We start from the raw sequence: 18,078 nt of genomic DNA, 5'->3' as shown, positions 1-18,078 counted from the left end.
TTTTTGTCATTTTAAGACTCTTTGAAGTTCCTTTGGATCTCTTTGTCATATTTTTGTGTATCTTTGTAGTTGTCTTTATAGATGTTTTGTAACTCTTTGTCTTTTGGGGGGTTTTGTTTCTCTTTGTCGTCATTTTCTGTCACCTTGTGGTTGTTCTGTGTATTTTTGTAGTCATTTGAATCTATTTAAGGTCATTTTTTTCTTACTGAAGTAATTTTGTGTGTCTTTACTGGTCATTTTGTCTCACTTTATAGTCATTTTGTCTCACTTTATAGTCATTTTGTGTCTCTTTGTGGTTGTTTTGCCCATTTTTTTGGGGGGGGGGGTATTTTGGTCAGTTTGAGTCAGAGTAAAGGCCCTGACACCTTGGGCTCTTGGGCCCATTCAGTTATCCACTCATGTGATAATGAGTTTAAAAACTGCACTATACAGGACTAACTCTGATTACTTACTAACCTTAATAATATGTACTGCTGCTAAATGAATACAGTGCAGTAAAAAGGGGAATATTTGTCTCTGAAATGTAGAGGAGTAGAAGTATAGAGTAACATAAAATAAAAATACTCAACTAAAGTACAAGCACATCAAAATAGTACTTCAGTAAATAAGTAAATGTACTTAGTTATTTTCAGCCACTGCTGAGAGGCAAACCACTCATTGCTGCACCTATTGGCCCCTCTCCTGCACCATGTCTTTGTAAATTCAGACTGTAAAATTTAAAAGGAAAATCAATATCAATCAATATCAGTGTCCTATTTGTACTATTATGTAATTAGGACCAACTTCAGTGCAAAAACATACTTCAAATGTGAGAAAATGTTATTATCTGACATGATGTCAGTCATTTGCTAGGCACATGGTAGATTTATTAATCGATTTTATAATTAATTAATAATAACAATTATTATCATTTAGGATTATTTATTTATTTAAGATACAAAGTTAGTTTCAGTATCAAACTGTGTCGATGGAGAGAAAATGATAAATGTGCAGTTGTAGTGCCACCTAGTGGAAAATTTGCTTATAGCGTATATAGCCCAAAATACCACGCTAGCTAAAAGTGTACATATGAAGTTGTTATTTAATAAACCGACTTAAATGCTACACTCCTCCATGCTGACACGCTTAAAGTCGCGATAAAACAGACATGCGCAGTGAAACAAGATTGCAATCAGTCAAACTCTGCTCCCAGGTGAGTTTGATTACCTGCAGGTGTGGGGATAATTTCTCAGACTGTAGGCCACCGTCGCTCCTTTCAAACTGTCCAAGGCCCAGAATGGACCGCAATCTCCAGAGACCCTCTTCTTGGTGGATCATCGTCCTTATCTCACTCTCCACCCTCACAGAAAGCCGGTTAGAGTCCCACGCGCCGAGCAGGACTCACGGTAACATCCGGCCTCAGGTAGCTGCAGAGGAACAGCAGCACAGCGCGGGGCTCGGTGTGCGGCCTCGGCCTGTGGTGGTCAGTTGCCACCCGGACTCGATGCAGATTGTGGTGCAGTCTGACATGTTTGACACCGGGATCCAGGTGGACGGCAGACATCTGCGCCTGGGCGCTGACCCACTGAGTGAAAGGAGTGCATGCAGTGCGGTCCCATCAGGAGAGGCGGAATTCACCATCCAGGCCAGCCTGAGGGACTGTGGAACCAAACTCTCAGTGAGTGTTTTTCTCTTTATGCTGTGTCCTCTCTGCGAGTCTGTGCAGCATTTACGGGGTTATATTGGCAGAAATGGATGATGATATAATAAGACGACGCTGAAATTAGCTTCCGAGTCGCGGCTTCAGATTCAGCAGTTAAGGAGAGAGTGAAGGGAAACGGTTGTAATGCTTAACCCTTTGAAATCTGAGCAAATTGGTAATGGAAGATTAAAAAAAAAAAGGCAACTTGAGAAGAAATGACTCACAAATTAGCAAGAAATTAGTATATTTAGATAATTACTAAACATAGATTGGGGAAATGTCCAGAAAATTACATTTTACATTTACATACTTATCACAATAATATAAAGACATCTAAGTTAGACAATTACATTTCTAAGCATTTTTTTTCCAATTAACTTACTTGTTTATTTGCATTTTTTACTTTGGGTAATTTTCTTCTACTTTTTACCATGTTTTGCTGAATTTTTGGTCATTTCTTTTCAAGTTTCTCATTGACTGTCTTTTTCTCAAAATCAGACAACTTGCTCGGGGTCAAAGGTTTAAATATTTGTGAAAGGTGTCACAAGAAAAGTGATGTGGATCCAGGTTTCAGATTTAAACTACAGACCTGTGGCTTTATGCACCTACTACTGTGGTCAAAATATGATAGACCTTTTAAGTAAAGCCTCAGAGTTGTCTGAAACCCACTTTGAAATTTGTGAAATCTGTATTCTATGAGCGAAAATGCAAAAAAAGGGAGAATTCGCTGCATTTTTCACATGTAGACCAAACTGGAACCAGGTCCAGATCAAAAACCACTTTATACTGTATACACAGGTCAAAGCAGGACTAGATTTTCCCAGAGAGGCTACAAAACATGATATCAGATTTGTGAATGATTAATTCCATTTTTAAAAATGCAAAAAGGGAGATTTTACTGCGTTTTCTTAAAATGTTGTCCTTATTTGCATTTTCACAAATGAAATATAGGTTTCACAAATCTAAAATTGTGTTTCAAATCTTTAACCTCATGGGATAATGCAAAATCAAATTTTAGCCACCCAAGCACAATGTCTTTCAAGATAGACCTGGTTCAGTGTGGTCTTCATGTGAAAAATTTAGTGAATTCTAATTTTTTTTGCATTTTCACTGAGTAAAGATTTCACCAATCTGAAACTGTGTTTTGAATAATCTTTGCCCTCTCAGGGATAATCTGGTTCAGATTTGACCTGTATGGGGGTTTTCGAGCAAGATGCACGCCAGAAAACAGTTGTTTAAAGTGAAACAACAAAAATTCAAAGTTTTTACTGATTTGGTCCATTTGAGTTGGAGAGGAGGAGTCCACAATGGATAATTTGTAAAAATCTCCTGAACTTCTGGATCAAAAACAAGGTAAGCACTCATGAATTTATCAGAGAAAACAGGCAAGCGACAGCTTAGGAGAAACAGTGATTGGTAATGTGAAACTGCTTTATTTTTTTGCAGTGTTTCTGCAGTGTTTTTACTTTAATCTTCTTTAATTTCTGAATCAAAAACAAGTTGAGTTTACAAGTTACCAGAGAAAACAGATGATCACACAACAGCAGGTGCTGAGCCAGCGCCAGTATAAGTTAGAAGAAACACTGATTTGTAACATGAAACAGATTAATGCAGGGTTTTTAGTAGCTTAGTCACTTGGTCTGTTTATTTTGGGGAGGACGAGACCTCTGTGGATAATTTGGCTCCTGGTAAGAAACTTCCTGAACTTTGAACAATGAAGGAAATTTAAACTGCTTGTAATATGTAATCCTCACAGCTAGATGCCACTAAACCCCCCTTAAATCTTACATACTGTTCATTTTAACATCTTTTATTGTTGTTATGTAGCTTTATACATTCTGAAAGACTGACATCGTTCCTTTCAGTCAACTACAGAGAAGATTATCTATTCTAATATTTTGGTCTACTCACCTGAACCTTCATCTGATGGTTTGCTGAGACTGGATGGAGCAGCTATTCCAGTTCAATGCCATTATGAAAAGTAAGTATTTTATTTTGACACAGATGTTTGTTTGTACTGCTGGAACCAGCTACTTGGACCAACGGCATGATTTATTATTACATTCTGTGCTAAAAATTAAGTAGAAATGTTGCTGTAATTTTCAGGAGGTATGCTGTGGATGGCATTTCCCTGCATCCCAGTTGGGTTTCTTCAGTCTCCACTGTCTCAGCAGAGGATCAGATAGACTTCAATCTGCTTCTCATGAGTGGTATTAAAGCATATTATTAATTGAGCATCTTTTTCTATTTTCATGCATCTTCAGAGTAGTGTTGTGCTACAGTTTTCATGAGATGCATAATGATGTCAGCATGTCATCAGTATCTGCAAATAATGTCTTAAAAATTAATTAAATAATATATAAAAAATTATATATTTTGTATATTATATAATGTATGTATATATATATATATATATATATATATATATATATAAAAACAATATTTCTTTTGTTGACAAAGTGAACATGTACAATACAACAACCTATGAATTATTACCACATACACTGAAAAGTACTTTTATTCTATGTCTCCATCTGCTGGTGGGCCATCAGGATAACAGTTTGCATAATTTAATGTTAATCCTACCATAGAAGAGACTTTGATCATTTAAATTTGGTGGGGGCCAGATATTTGATATATATTTAAACTTCTATTATTGTGCATCCCTAATTTTCATGATTGTTGTTTCTCTTTAAAGATGCTTGTTTTAAGAGAATAGTAGAATTATTTTCTGAATATTCATGTTTCTGTTTTTTTATTTTTTATTCACAGATGATTGGCAGTTTGAGAGGGGATCTAATTCGTACTTTCTGGGTGACCCCATTCTTTTGGAAGTTTCTGCCATCATCAGTAACCACATGTCACTGCGAGTCTATGTTGACCATTGTGTTGCCACTGCAACTCCAGATGCAGAGGCTACATTAAGATATGACTTTATTGAAAATTTTGGGTGAGCTCCACAACCAAATCTTAAAACTCACTGCCAAGATTGTCATATTCAAAATGATGCTTCTACTTGTGATTTCTTTGGCACTTGAAACTGTGGTTGGTAATTTTATTTAAAAAAGTAACTTCTCAACCTATTTACTTAAGTTATCACTATAGCTATAAATAAATACATGAGACAGATAATCTGTGAAAAAAATCATATGCCTCTGCCTCTGCTTTCAAAGGCATCTGTAAGAATCCACTGTGTGTAAACGAAAGCAACCAGTCACAGCCGAAGAATCTCTAACATGGCTGTTGATCATATCATCATTCCTTGAGCTGCGGTCAAACGGGGTGCAAACATCACTGATTAAATATAAATCAAGATACTGTTACTGAATTTCCTATTTCTTGCCTCAGATATTTTCCTGAAAGATGTTTTCAGGAGAAGTTTTGGGCCCAAACCATGTATTGGAGCAAATTTTCTAATTTTACAGCTAAACGGTACACTAAAATATGTTTCTGAAAACATTTGCAGTGAGAAATGCGCAATACAGTAACAGAGTGTTGGCTCATATTTGATCAGCGCTGCTTAATTTGAAAATTTGACCGCAGTTTACTTGCAGAGATTGACAGTTGCATAAGAGATTTAGTGGCTCTTATTGGTTGTTTTCCTTCATCCACAGTAAATTCTGGTAAATGAAGCACTAACAGTCGGAGGAGGAGCATGATTTTTTTGAGAATATCTGTTGCATGTACTAAAAGTTTCAGCAAATATCACCTTTTTTTCATAAGTTACCTGTTGAAGATTTAACTTAGTTTTTCAAACATTTTTCTTCTTTTGCGGCCCTAACAGATGTCTTACTGATGCATACCTGACAAACTCCAACTCCCGTTTCCTACCAAGAACTGAAGAACATAAGCTGAGGTTTCAGCTTGAGGCCTTCAGGTTCTACCAGGAACCCAGCAATCAGGTTAGTTAATTATCCTGTCTTTGGCATGCACTTTGGACAACCTTTTAATACAGACACAGTGCAAGACTTACATGTGTTAATTATTCTGATCAATATACATGAGACCTGATCGTATTTCACACTAAACTCCCTTTCTCCCACAGGTCTACATAACCTGCTACGTGAAGGCTGTTCCAGTCGTTTTAGCTGTCAACTCTCAATACAGGGCCTGCTCTTTAATTGAGAGCAGGTATTATGCCAATGATTAATCTAATGTCAGTGTAGTCAGTTATCAGAAAAGGGTGTATAAAACATGAAATGAGGTGCAATGAATCATCTCACTAATTTCATTCCCTTATTTTGAAAATTGCCTCCTTCTCCAGATGGAGGTCAGTTGATGGGAACGACCAGGCATGTAGTAGCTGCGATATATCCCATCGGGGTGCGGAGCCTCTGCTCACAGAGCCCCCTAGAACTACCATCAGCACCAAAGCATGGCCCTCCAAGTCTTCACAGGAGAGTTTAGCCCAGAACAGACCTGAACAACACCCGACTAAATATTTCCGTTTTCGTCCAGGAATGCATCAAAACCAACACAACAAACCTCAGCAGTCTTCTGCTAGAGTGATGAAGAGAGGAGCCGAGTACAAAGCAGGTGAGTACAGCTAATGATACATTTAAGGAATTTCTACTTTCTACTTTTTTAAAAAATGTTTAACACAAGATCAATCTGTGTGCAATTTCGACTAACTTCGTGGACAATTCTTACATTTCAGCAAGTTTAAAGGCCACCAAATATCCCACATTTGCTGACCAGTCCTTAAAGGGACAGTTCCCTCCAAAATCAGACATTTTTCCTCTTTCCTGAAGCGCTATTCCTCAATCTAGATAGTTTTGGTGTGAGTTGCAGAGCATGTAGATATCAGCCATTGAACTTTAAAAGAAATCAAAAGCTGACATCTGAAATTGTTTTTGAATATACCTGATTTCTAATATGGTCAAGTTATTCATGGAACTTGTAGTGCAGCTGAAAGAGACCATTTCACATTTTTGACTTTGTTTCACAGAGCGAACTATCCAGCTGGGACCCATTACCGTCCTACCATCCAGCAAAACTGACTCAAGGCCTTCGGATTCCAAAACAGTACTTTCACTAAAGAACAGGACCATCTGAGACTCAGGATGGAGGATAAAAGAAGCTGATTTCCATGCTGCCTTGTACAGGACAAATTCATTTTGGATACAACCTCTGTGAAAGCAGAGGCTAATCTCATACTTACACATTGTAATTTACTTTGTTACAGTTGTTGTATTTTCTGTAAAAGTGATAAGCCTTTTTTCATCAATAAATGTTTTACATTAACCGTTTCCCTTTTTCATACATAACACATGAGCATCACAATTACCAAAATTACTGGATATCTGATCTTAACAAAATCCAGCATTCTGCAGTCTTTGCCAATAACTCGATATGCCTTTTAGCAAACAATTTAATTAGCACTGGATTTTAAGCACTCAAGCTCATTGGGCCCAAGCTGCAGAAGTGGATGTCAAAAGGTTGCATTGTGTGATTTTTCATGATATAACACAAATACACAAACACTACACATCCTTTTGAAGTCCACCGTAATGATTCATCTAACATAATACCATTATTTTGATAAGAGGAAAAAAGCAGACATGCTATTAGGGAGCACTTCCCTCCATTACTACCCGCAGTCTACTCATCATGTAGTCACATTATTGATTTATCGTGAGGGTATCTGCTGCAACATGAAATGTTGGATTTGACTGCTACATCCAGTAAAATAATTAGTCAATTATGATTTTTTTTTGGCCACTCCACTGCTGTGTTTGTGATGGAATAATTGCCTGAAAATTGCTTATTACAGGCTATTGTGAATATCTCTGCTGTGCTGCTGTACTCCTGTGTTAAAGTGTTATAGCAGTTTACATAAGCCTTTTATTGAGTTTTAGCTTGTTGACATGGACAACGCTTTGCATTTACAGCATCATACCTACTAATCAGCCTCAAGGGAACAGTGTGTAAGAAAGGGTTGCAGCAACATGCCAGTTTTAAGGTATACTGTGGTATGAAAATTGAGTTGCCATACCATGATGCTTAGCCATGGTGGTTTAAAAGAAATCTCACCTTTATACAAATACTTTCATTTTAAAATAGTTTTAAGTTTCAGTTATAGTAGTATAAAATATTTAACAAAAAGCCCCTCTGTTTTCATCCTTGAGGGTCTGTGTAACTGAAAACTCTAACTCTATACTGCCACCACAAATTTCTGAGATGATTATCAGAATGTGAAAATCTCATACTGTTGCAACCCTAGTTTAAGATTTAGGGAGTTTTAGTGGCATCTAGCAGTGAGGATTGCAACTAGCTGAAACTTCTCCCTGTTATAATTCTGTCATAGTGCATTGTTCAGGAGGTTTTTCACCAGGATGTAAATTATCTGCAGAGGTCTCTTTCTCTCAACACAAATTTTCCTGGTGGTTTTAAACAGGCTAGAACACAGAATAAATTTTCACATTATAAATCAGTTTTTCTTTGACCCTGTTTAGCATGTCAGGGATGGGCCACTAGCCCTGCACCTGCTAATGTATGCTCAATTTGTTTATGTCACCAAACCAATGATAGCTTTGGCCATGAAGGAATTTCATTAAATTTGGCATAAACCTTCACTTGGATTCCACAATGGAGAGATTAGATTTTGGTGTTGGGCCAAAACTTAATTCATGTGTTACGACAAAAAAAAAAAAAAAAGTCACACAAATATCTAAAAGGATATTTTGATGAAGTGATTACATTTTATATCCAAGAGGTCAAAGGTCAACTTTACTGTGACTTCATAATGTTCTGCAAAAACACTTAGCAGAAACAGAAGGTGAGGCATTTATTCAGATACTGAATTGGTGACACAAATCTGGGGTGCCTACTTGACTAGTGTGCGGAGGCAAATACGTGAATCGCCCTAGCTAGAGCCAGTGTTTGGTTTGTCTGTTCTGGGCTGCTGTTGAAATATTTCTTTTGGATGAAGACCCGCTCCCTATGTATATAAACGATTCATTCTTAAGTAATAAAAACACAACAAGTCTTCCTTTCAGGTTATTATGTTTGTTTTTTCTCACCAGAGAAAACATATTTATTGTATGGTATTCAATTTCTGCCAATATATCCCCCTAAACCCTACTTACTACTATACTAGCTTATACTAGCTTACACACTGAACCTTTAAATGGATGTCTACAACAAGTCATTGCAGCCTTTTGAGGGAAGTACCTGACCTGACCCCTTAATGTACACGAGCATTAATATTGCAAACAGAAATTCTTTGTGTTCTTGCCAGCGAGGACATTTAGTTATTTAGCGTTAGTTGTGTCAGCACCTCGGACAGCGCCCCTGATTGTTTTGCTCAGTTGGCGTGATGGGCGCTGTCCATGGTCTTGAAACATCTACAGTGGCTTCTGCAGGCCGCTTGTTTTATGTCCCCTCCCACCTTCACGATTAATCATTGGATCATTTGTCAGTGCTTCCGACACGACTGGTCGATGTCTCGGGCGCCTGTTTACTTTCATATCCCATGAATAAGCCATTGAATGTAAGGCTGTGTTTACGATTTGCAGGACGGCATCAATACACCTCCTAAGTGCATAATAAATCAAGGGCGAACTGAAGCACTTAGGAGTTAATCTCAAGCTAATTAACATATTCATATGTTGCAGAGACGCGTTCAGCAGTTTGCATGGTATTTTTTACTGAGTGTTGATTGCTCAACGAGGGAGCGTTTATATTGCTTTTGATTCTTTTTTTTCAGCATTTTTTATACCCTGAGCATGCGGTGCGTTCACGATGACTCTGCGTCAGCGTTTCAGCCAACACGTCTTCCAGCGTATTAGGTGACTCGTCACTCTGTTTTCCAAGCTTTACCATCGAGGTTCACTGGACCACTTCTTCCTTTTTTGAACACATCAGTGATGCTTTTCTTCAAATGTCAAACGCTGACGGTGTTCATTTCTTGCTTTCTTGTTCGCACACTTGTTTATTCCATCCGAAAATGTGGACAGGACCTTTGTCGGGATGACCAGGTCTGCTGCGCGCAGGGAAACGACACTTCTGCCGTCACCTGTTGCAAGCAGTTCGTGGACAAGACTTATTACAACATCGCCATGGTCACCCGGAAACTTTCCGGGGTGCTTATTATGCTACTTCTCTTCGCTTTTGGATACTTCATCCAGCGAGTGTTGTGCTCCAGATCAAGGCAGCTCACCCCGCCACACAACGGACACCCAACTGTTACCACATCTCAGGACCCGCTTATGGAGAGCAGGACACCGGACAGCTTTGTGGCTCCAGCTCCCGCTGCTCAGCTGCCCTCTTATGATGAATGCAAACGCCTACCGACATATGAAGAAACGGTGCGTGATGGGAGTAGAGCGCGGCTGGAGTCCAACATGGGACAAGCTGTATGACAAGGATACATTGTGGTTTCACGATGTGGCACTATTCGACATTTGAGATTTTATTTCATATCATTATTATGGACATTTCAGAAAGCCAACCGCCTAGGACGTTGTCTCATATTTTGCCTGCAGCAGCAGCCTCAACTCTGTGCTCGCGCAAGAAGCATAGACGATAACCAACATGGCCAACGATTTTAGTACTCATTGCTCCATTTGTTCTGAGGAATGTATCAGAGAGTGCTCAAGTTTGGTTATATTTTCTAATATGCATGCTTTGTTCATGGCTTTGCTAATGTTTAAAAGAAATCAATAGTTATGCTTTATAAATCAGTAACAAGCCATTAATAAGGACAACTTTGGGGTTGTAATGTCGTGAAAATCCCTTTTGCTTTTAGCTTTTTAGGTACTGTACTTTATCAGAGAAGGGGGGGTGACTGGGGTGTGACTTCTTGCCCTCCCCAATAACTACAAATATTTTTCTTTGAGACTCCATGAGTCACTGGGGGGAAGTACATGACCCTCCCTCAACCATATTTCACGGTTTCTGGCTATAATAAATACTGTGATTTGGGAGGCTTTTAGAGAAAATGGGATTTTCAAATGCACTTGTGAATTTTTAAGGTTCTCAAGGTATTTAAAATAAATTCAAAATAAGACTATTTAAGGTTGAATGTCCTTCCCCTAGGTCAAATCAAAAAACATGAATCTCTCAATGCTTAAAAAAACATTATTTTTTCCGGTTTTGCACCAACCCCTTCCCTCTCATAAATAACAAACAGTACCTTAATTCATAACAGATTATTCTGCAATAAAAATAAAAGAAAATGAATAAATTAAATTAACATTTAACACTACAAACTTTATGGATTATTTTTAAAAAACTGATTTTTGATTTATCAGCATTTAGAACTGCATTAATACACCAGCCAAATGAGTTTTTTCATTTCATTGCAGCAAACTCTTATGTGCACTTGTCTTTGCTGTATCAGAAATGCCTCTAAGAGTTTAATATAAATGCTTCATGGCTAAGTGAGATAATCGATTTCTGTTTAATAATTGAAACAATATATAATGCACACTGGTTGAAATCATTTCTACAGTGACTTCTTGTGTGTTTGTGGTTCTGATGCGCAGTAATAGACTTCATGGTATATCATGTTTTGTGTGGTAAAAATTATAAGAAGTGGCCTAACATGTTCCCTCACACGTGCAGGTGTAGGACAAACTGGAATACTGTCCATGCATGGGCTGATTATAATATAATGGGCCCCTTGGCACAGATATGCAAAGGGCCGTCTCTTCTTAATAGGAGCAAAGCACACTTTGTGGTGGTTTTGCGTTTCTTAGTGGTCATTATGCATCTTTTTGTAGTCTCTTTGAGGTAATTATGTGGGTATTTTAGACATTTTGTGTTTTGTTTGTAGTCATGTGGGCCTCATTGTGTTTGTTTTGTGTCTTTTTATGTTTTTTTGGGGCTCTCTGTGGTAATTTAGTGCCTTTTTTGTAGTTCTGATCTATTTGTCATGTTGTGTCTCATTGTGTTTGTTTTGTGGGTTTTTTTGTAGTCATTTAGGTCTGTTTGAGGTAATTTTGTGTTATTTTTTTGTCATTTTTCTGTCACTCTGTAGTGTTTTGTGTCTCCTTGTGGATATTTTGTCTCTCTTTGCAGTTCATTTGCATCTCTTTTTGGTCTTTTTTGTGTCCCTTTGTGGTCATTTAAAGTCTCCTCCTAGCTACTTGTTCCTTTGCGTGACATTTTACAAGTGAAAGCTAGTGGCCTCCCTGACACCTTGGGCCCTTTTTTACTGTGCCTGGTAGGCCCATCTAGCAATCCATTCATGTGTACATGATCATAAAGTATTATACTTAAATAAAAAAAAAGGTCACATCTCTTTAAATATGATTTATTGCTGCCATGAGTTGAGATATAGATTTATAATTTGTTTCAAAATGATTCGTTATATTGTCCATATTTTGAATATAGCACATTTCTTATAAATAAAACTTAATGTTTTTATTTAAGCATTTGCACCACTCGTCTGAAGGCCTCTTCAACTCCAACTCCCGTCGATGCGGAACAAGGCTGAACAAACCAATCCCGACCTGAGCAGATCTTTTTCAGGTTAAACGTGTCCTTGATTTCAGTGACAGTCAGAGCTCCGTTCACGTCCTGTTTGTTGGCGATAAGAACCAGCGGCCGGCCCCGCAGCTGCTCGCTCCTCAGTGTTTTCTCCAGCTCCCTGCGCGCCTCCTCCAGGCGCTCCTTGCGCGAGCTGTCCACAACAAACACCACAGCCGCTGCGTCCTGGTGGAAACTCTCCCAGTGCTCGCGCATCTTCCTCTGACCACCTACATCCCACACGGTTAAGTGGATGCTCTTCCTGTTCTTCCTCGCCTCGAGCATTTCCACATTGAAGCCGATGGTGGGGACAGTGCTGACAGACAAGTTGTGTTTCAGTTTGTAGAGGAGAGTCGATTTCCCCGCGTTGTCCAGGCCCAGGATGAGAACTTGAGCTTCTGGTTGTTTAGATCCTTGCTGTCCCATGACGAAGTGGAGCTACAAAGACAGTCAAATCAAGCGAGACAGGCACATCTTCCACTTACAGCACTCCTTTAACGCAGTGTTTGCTTAGTGCGTTGCCCGGGGTTTAATAGATAAGCCAGTGCTGACAATAACTCACGTCTCTGCGATAAAGCGCCACACCAGGGGGCAAAGTTTGTACCAACCAGAGTATATCCCTTGTTTACTGTATAAGTGGAGTTATGCAAAGTTATGGCTTCTGTGAGAACACTATTGTTCATCCGCTTTTTATGCAATGACAACATGTCATACATGGGCTATAAAATGTTATCCTCGGTTATTTTAGCCTATTGAACGACATTCTGGTGCCTGTGTTTACGAGTCAAAAAGCACAGTAAAAGAATAATCACATACGTTCTAACTCAAACGTTTTTAATTGCTATGCTTTGTTTCTGGAAAAAAACAACAACTATGTAATTATAACTTTTTGAGAATAAAACACCTCTGAATGAAAACAAATAATGGTAAAGAAGTATTTTTAATATTTAAGACCATGGTGCACAGTGCCTTGGATACAAACATATTGTACAGGTGATATCCAGTCATAGCTGAAATTACACTCTGAAAGACGTTCTCTCATGTTTACAGTCTAAAAGCAGTAAAGAATAATCAGATTCAAAAGTATTTCGTTGCTATGCGTTTTTCTTTTAAAAAGTGCCTTGCTGTAAACATGGTTTCTGAGAATAAAATGTATGTAAATGAGAAGTAATAGAGGTTATAATACTTTTTGAATTATAAGACCATGGTGCACAGTGCCTTGGATATATAAATGACATGTAAGATACAATCATTTACCTGAAATTACATTCTGAAATGGTTCAGAACAACGCAATTGTTGTCTCACTATGACAACCAATATGTAAACATATCCAGACTTCACCTGCCAAAGAAAGAAATGCCATTTTTTACTGAACCAGCGTTAGCCTTCTCATAGTGAACAAAAGAAAATAATATGGCAATTTACATCATTAAATCCTTCATTAAACATACACTTCAAACAGTCCACACACTCCAACTCTGACATCCTGTTGACAGATATGTGAAATGTCATGTGGATGTTGTAAATCCTCAGATGCAACACTTTCCCCAAACTTCCTTATCTTGCAGTTACTAAGAGACAGTCTGGACAAACTTTCAGTCCAAAGTAAACATAGACCTCCAGTCCATCACATTCAATATCAAACATTTGACATTTCTTTGTGCAATCACATACAATGATACATTTTTAAAAGAAAATAGGCACATCAGATAAAAAAGAAGAGAAAAAAAATGAGAGCTGGTCAGCTGTTGGTAAGATGAACTTCTCATCCTTGACACAGCTGGCCAGCATGCACGATGCTTACAAACCACTCAAGTTAATTTAGTGGTTGGGATTAGCTGTGATCAAAAGATGTTTACAACCAAATGTTGCCAACTCTCAGTACTGACATAAAGTAACAGTGTGTATGATTTAGGGTTTTTTTTAGGGTAGAAATAGAAAATAAAATAATAACTGTGTTTTCTTATTGTATAATCACCTAAAAATAAGAATTGTTGTGTCCATGTTACCTTAGAATGAGTAGTTTACACGGGGAGTGGGTCTACCATGTTTCTACAGAAGCCTAAAACAGACAAACCAAACATTGGCTCTTGATAAGGCCATTTAAGTTTTTCCCCTCTGCCAATTAAATCTGCACACTCACCATGACCAGGGGGTTGAAAAAAACACACTATTTTTTAACATGAAACTGCTTTATTCTGTGTTTTTACAGTTTTACCATGTCCATTTGTTTTGAAGAGGAAGAGAACTCTGCAGATAATGCAGCTCATGGTAAAAACCTCCTGAACTTCTGGACCAGAAAAGTAAGGTGAGTACACATTAGCAGGTGCTGGGCTAGCAGCCCATCTCTCACATGAGAAACAGTGTTGGAGAAACACTGATTTGTAATGTGAAATTGCTTTAATCGTTTCTTTGTTGTTGTTGTTGTTATTTTTTACCAATGTAATCTCCTGGTTCTTTTGCTTTTGGGGTGGAAATGACCTCTGCAGATTATTTGGCTCCTGAAAAATGAACCCTGAAGTTTTTGCTGGTTGCAATCGGCAAATCTCACCACTAGGTGCCTCTAAATCCCCATAAATCTGACACACTGTTCCTTTAACACATTTTTGCACTTGATCTACACATTCTGAAATTAAAAAAAGAGGTGTTTTCATTCTTTCTAACACAGAGATAATCGCTCACAGTAATGTTGGAAACAAGACAATGGCACCATGTTTCCAAAGGAAACGTTATCTCAGTGTGCATGACATAAATTGCCACAACTCCCATCTCATCGTCTTCCTCTTGTGCAGCCTGACACTGAATATATGAATGTCTCATATAGACTAAATTAATAAATCACAGTGATCAGTCCGGCCAACTCTTCCCATCTCGCGAAGACTACGTAAATCCACCTTGACTCCACACGCTGCACTGTGGAAGCGCACTTCAGCGCAGGAGCCCAAATCAGAGGCATCCTGCTGCTCAGACGACGCACGAGCTTAAGGACACACAAAGTGCATCCAAGCACGAGGCGCTTCACTCAATTCCATCGACGAAATCATTTGCATTTCACCTGAAGATTTTATTTATTTTCAATCAAGATCTGGCCCATTTCTCTCCGGGCTTCACCCAAACGCCACCTGTTGGATTGTCCATCACGTACACCAGCGCCCCGGCGTCACAGGGGCCCTGGGGCCAAGAATGCCGTGTTAACTTCTCCAGAGTCCGGGGAGAAGACCGAGGACAAGCGGACTGAGTGGTCACCTTCTTCTGAATGCGGACAACTGGGGCTGGAGAACAGCTTGCGTCGATCCGATGATACATGTCCACTTCGCCAAATCGCTGGAAAATCACCCGCGCTTCTATGGAGGACTTGGAGCCGTGTTGTCCCATACTGAAACTTAAATTCAAAACACTCTGAAGAGAAAGCAGAGGTGTTTGATTCGATGTCTGAGTTGATTTGATGTCTGAGTTGGACAAATGTCAAGTTGCTTTGGTGCCTGCGCGCTCGTCTCACTTTTAAGTGCCAAATGTACTATGTAATTAGGACAACGGGTTCCCGTAAGTTTTAGTGTGACGCACTTGACTTTATGATCACTAGACGCCTGAATGTTGCAACGCACGTCTTATGCATTTGGATCAGACCATGCCCGGGCTATTTTGAGTCTCTTCACCTGGTGCAGACCGTCACTGAACTTGACATCATCGAGTGCTTCCGGGCTGTCCGCGCCCCTCCTGACGGCTGCAGCGGGGTTGAGTTACATTGTGGACCGCAGTGCAGAGTTATGGCATGGAGAGCTATTAGTGGTCCCACAAGCCGAGGCATCTGAGAAACACGCAGAATTTGTCACGTGTCATTCCCCCAACATCACTCTCATCTCACCACCTCATTTTTTTGTAGTGAGTTGTTGATCGCTAACACGTTCATGAGATCGGTGCGTGGGACAAGAACTGATTCAAATTCATGGAGAGGTGATTGAGGCAAGAGTATCAGCCATTGCTTACCTTTTTTTCCTCCGCATCTATTTTTTGCTGTGCCCTTGAGTAAGGTACTTGCAACTGTTTCAGGGACCAGCAGCAGGTGTGGTTGTCTGAAAATGCACCAACATGTGTTGTGTGAATAAATATAGGCCAAGTATAACAGCATCATCTGAATGGATCAGAACAGGACAGGTTGCTTTGAGTTACATTATGATGCATTTTAGCTCTTCATGTAAAGATAACTAATACAACACTAGTGGGGCTTGCAAACCCTTAAAAATCTGGATTGACATCTGTTTTCTTGTATTTAAAACTTTGAAATGGGATTTCTTTCAAAAATGAAAGAAAAGAGGCAACCAGCAACTTGTTAGGAGTCCTGCAAATTGAAAGAAAAAAAACAAACAAAAAAAACTAAAAGGTGACAAGAATATGACCAAAAACTTTGCTAAAAAATGGAGTTATCAAATAACTAGGGAACAATATCAAGAAAACTATATTAGTATTATGATTATGTATTTAAAATTAGATCACAGAAAAAATACTGTTATTAATATATATATATATTTCTTTATTTTAGCAGTTCTTAGGGTATTTTTCTGTTTTCTGTTACTTTATTTCTGGCTAATTACAGTTTATTATTTTGCAACTTTTTACAATTTCTTGCTACATTTTGGGTAATTTCTTGATAGGTTGCTCATTGCCTTCTTTCCATGTTTTTTAAAGAAATAAAGCTGCTTTGCTCAGGTTTCAAATTGTTAATTTAGAAATGTCATACTTGGTAAGAATTTATACTTAATTTATGTTTTACATTAGTAAGGCAACTCTGCATAAAATTGGTGTGTAAATAACAGTAATATAATTCAAGTTATTTTTTTATTTTATGATGCCTTCAAGCCATCAGTAAAATGAGATGTAGGCAAACAAAACAAGCTAATTCAAGTCGCTGCTACTGATGCTGACGCAGACTTTTGAAGTATCCCCTCTGTGTGATTAAGCATGTAAACACCCGTTTTTCAGAAACCTGGATAAGACCTTCTCCTTTTAATGAAAACCTATATACTGGGATACTGTTTCATGTATAGACCTATTCCCATTTGTGATATTTTTTTTCTCCCCACACTGGCAAAGGCATGACCCAGTTAGCTTGGTAAAACCATCCTGAAGACGTGAGCTCAACATTATGTTTCTCTCTCTGTATCCGTCTGGACTCTCTGCCGCCCCAATCACTGTCAGTGGGCGGGAGTACTTACCTTGAAAGACAAACTCCTCCCGCCAATCCTCACGTTAGCACTCTACTGCACAAATGTTATTACACTGACAGATCTAAAAAATATGATTTCTTTATATAAACCTTTTGTGTGTGATGTGTACCTCATTAACAACTATTAGGTTTTCGCAATGCAATGGAGTTGCCAGCATGATTCGGCATTTCTTATTAAGCAACCAGCTGCCTCTGGACTGCTGAATACCAGCTGACAGCGTCCGTGTTGCATGTCTGAAGCATTGTGAACACTGATCTGCATGGCAGCTTTAAAGCCTCTCCTATCTGCTCCTCCATTAGCCGATCAGTGGCGAAACAACAATGAGCATTGGATTTATACCGAGGAACATCTTCTTCATCACCAGCAAAGCCAGTTAATGAATCAAGCTTTTGCCAAATCCAGTTGTAAGAACAGCGAAAATGTCTTTTCCTTCTGACACAGAGCACTGAAGTGAAGAGGGCCCTGCTTTGACAAGAGCCTGATCCTTGCGGCCATAGTTTCCTTAAATGGGCCTTGCTGAATTGGCCCCAAGTGTGCGCCCCTGTCTGTGTTGCTACTGCGCTGTGGTGTTTGTCCATGTTGTAAATGTGTGCCATTGTAGAGTTTATAGAATTAAATTATAGTCTAAGTGGGTACTGTGTGCTGTTGTATTTGCTGTCATATGACAACATCCAGCACTGGGAAAAAGAATCTCCCCA

General features: G+C 38.8%; 2 protein-coding genes across 2 annotated transcripts; one reads left to right on the top strand and one right to left on the bottom strand.

Moving 5' to 3' along the window:
* Positions 1-1,176: 1,176 nt before the first annotated feature.
* LOC121951245 (zona pellucida sperm-binding protein 3-like) lies at positions 1,177-6,925 on the top strand. The gene is made up of 8 exons (XM_088085657.1): positions 1,177-1,657; positions 3,547-3,662; positions 3,788-3,891; positions 4,454-4,631; positions 5,466-5,583; positions 5,727-5,812; positions 5,946-6,217; positions 6,630-6,925. Exons 1-8 carry the CDS (start codon positions 1,277-1,279, stop codon positions 6,734-6,736), a joined length of 1,362 nt encoding a protein of 453 aa, XP_087941783.1. The 5' UTR covers positions 1,177-1,276; the 3' UTR covers positions 6,737-6,925.
* Positions 6,926-11,923: 4,998 nt separating this feature from the next.
* Positions 11,924-15,743, bottom strand: arl14 (ARF like GTPase 14). Its single transcript, XM_088085433.1, has one exon. The coding sequence runs from the start codon at positions 12,578-12,580 to the stop codon at positions 12,050-12,052; it is 531 nt and encodes a 176-aa protein (XP_087941559.1). The 5' UTR covers positions 12,581-15,743; the 3' UTR covers positions 11,924-12,049.
* Between the last annotated feature and the right edge of the window lie 2,335 nt (positions 15,744-18,078).

The sequence above is a fragment of the Plectropomus leopardus genome, chromosome 12, assembly GCF_026936395.1.
Source record: "Plectropomus leopardus strain MGB_pleo_1.0 chromosome 12, ASM2693639v1, whole genome shotgun sequence".
Lineage (NCBI taxonomy): Eukaryota > Metazoa > Chordata > Actinopteri > Perciformes > Serranidae > Plectropomus > Plectropomus leopardus.
This window is presented reverse-complemented; position numbering and strand designations above follow the sequence as displayed.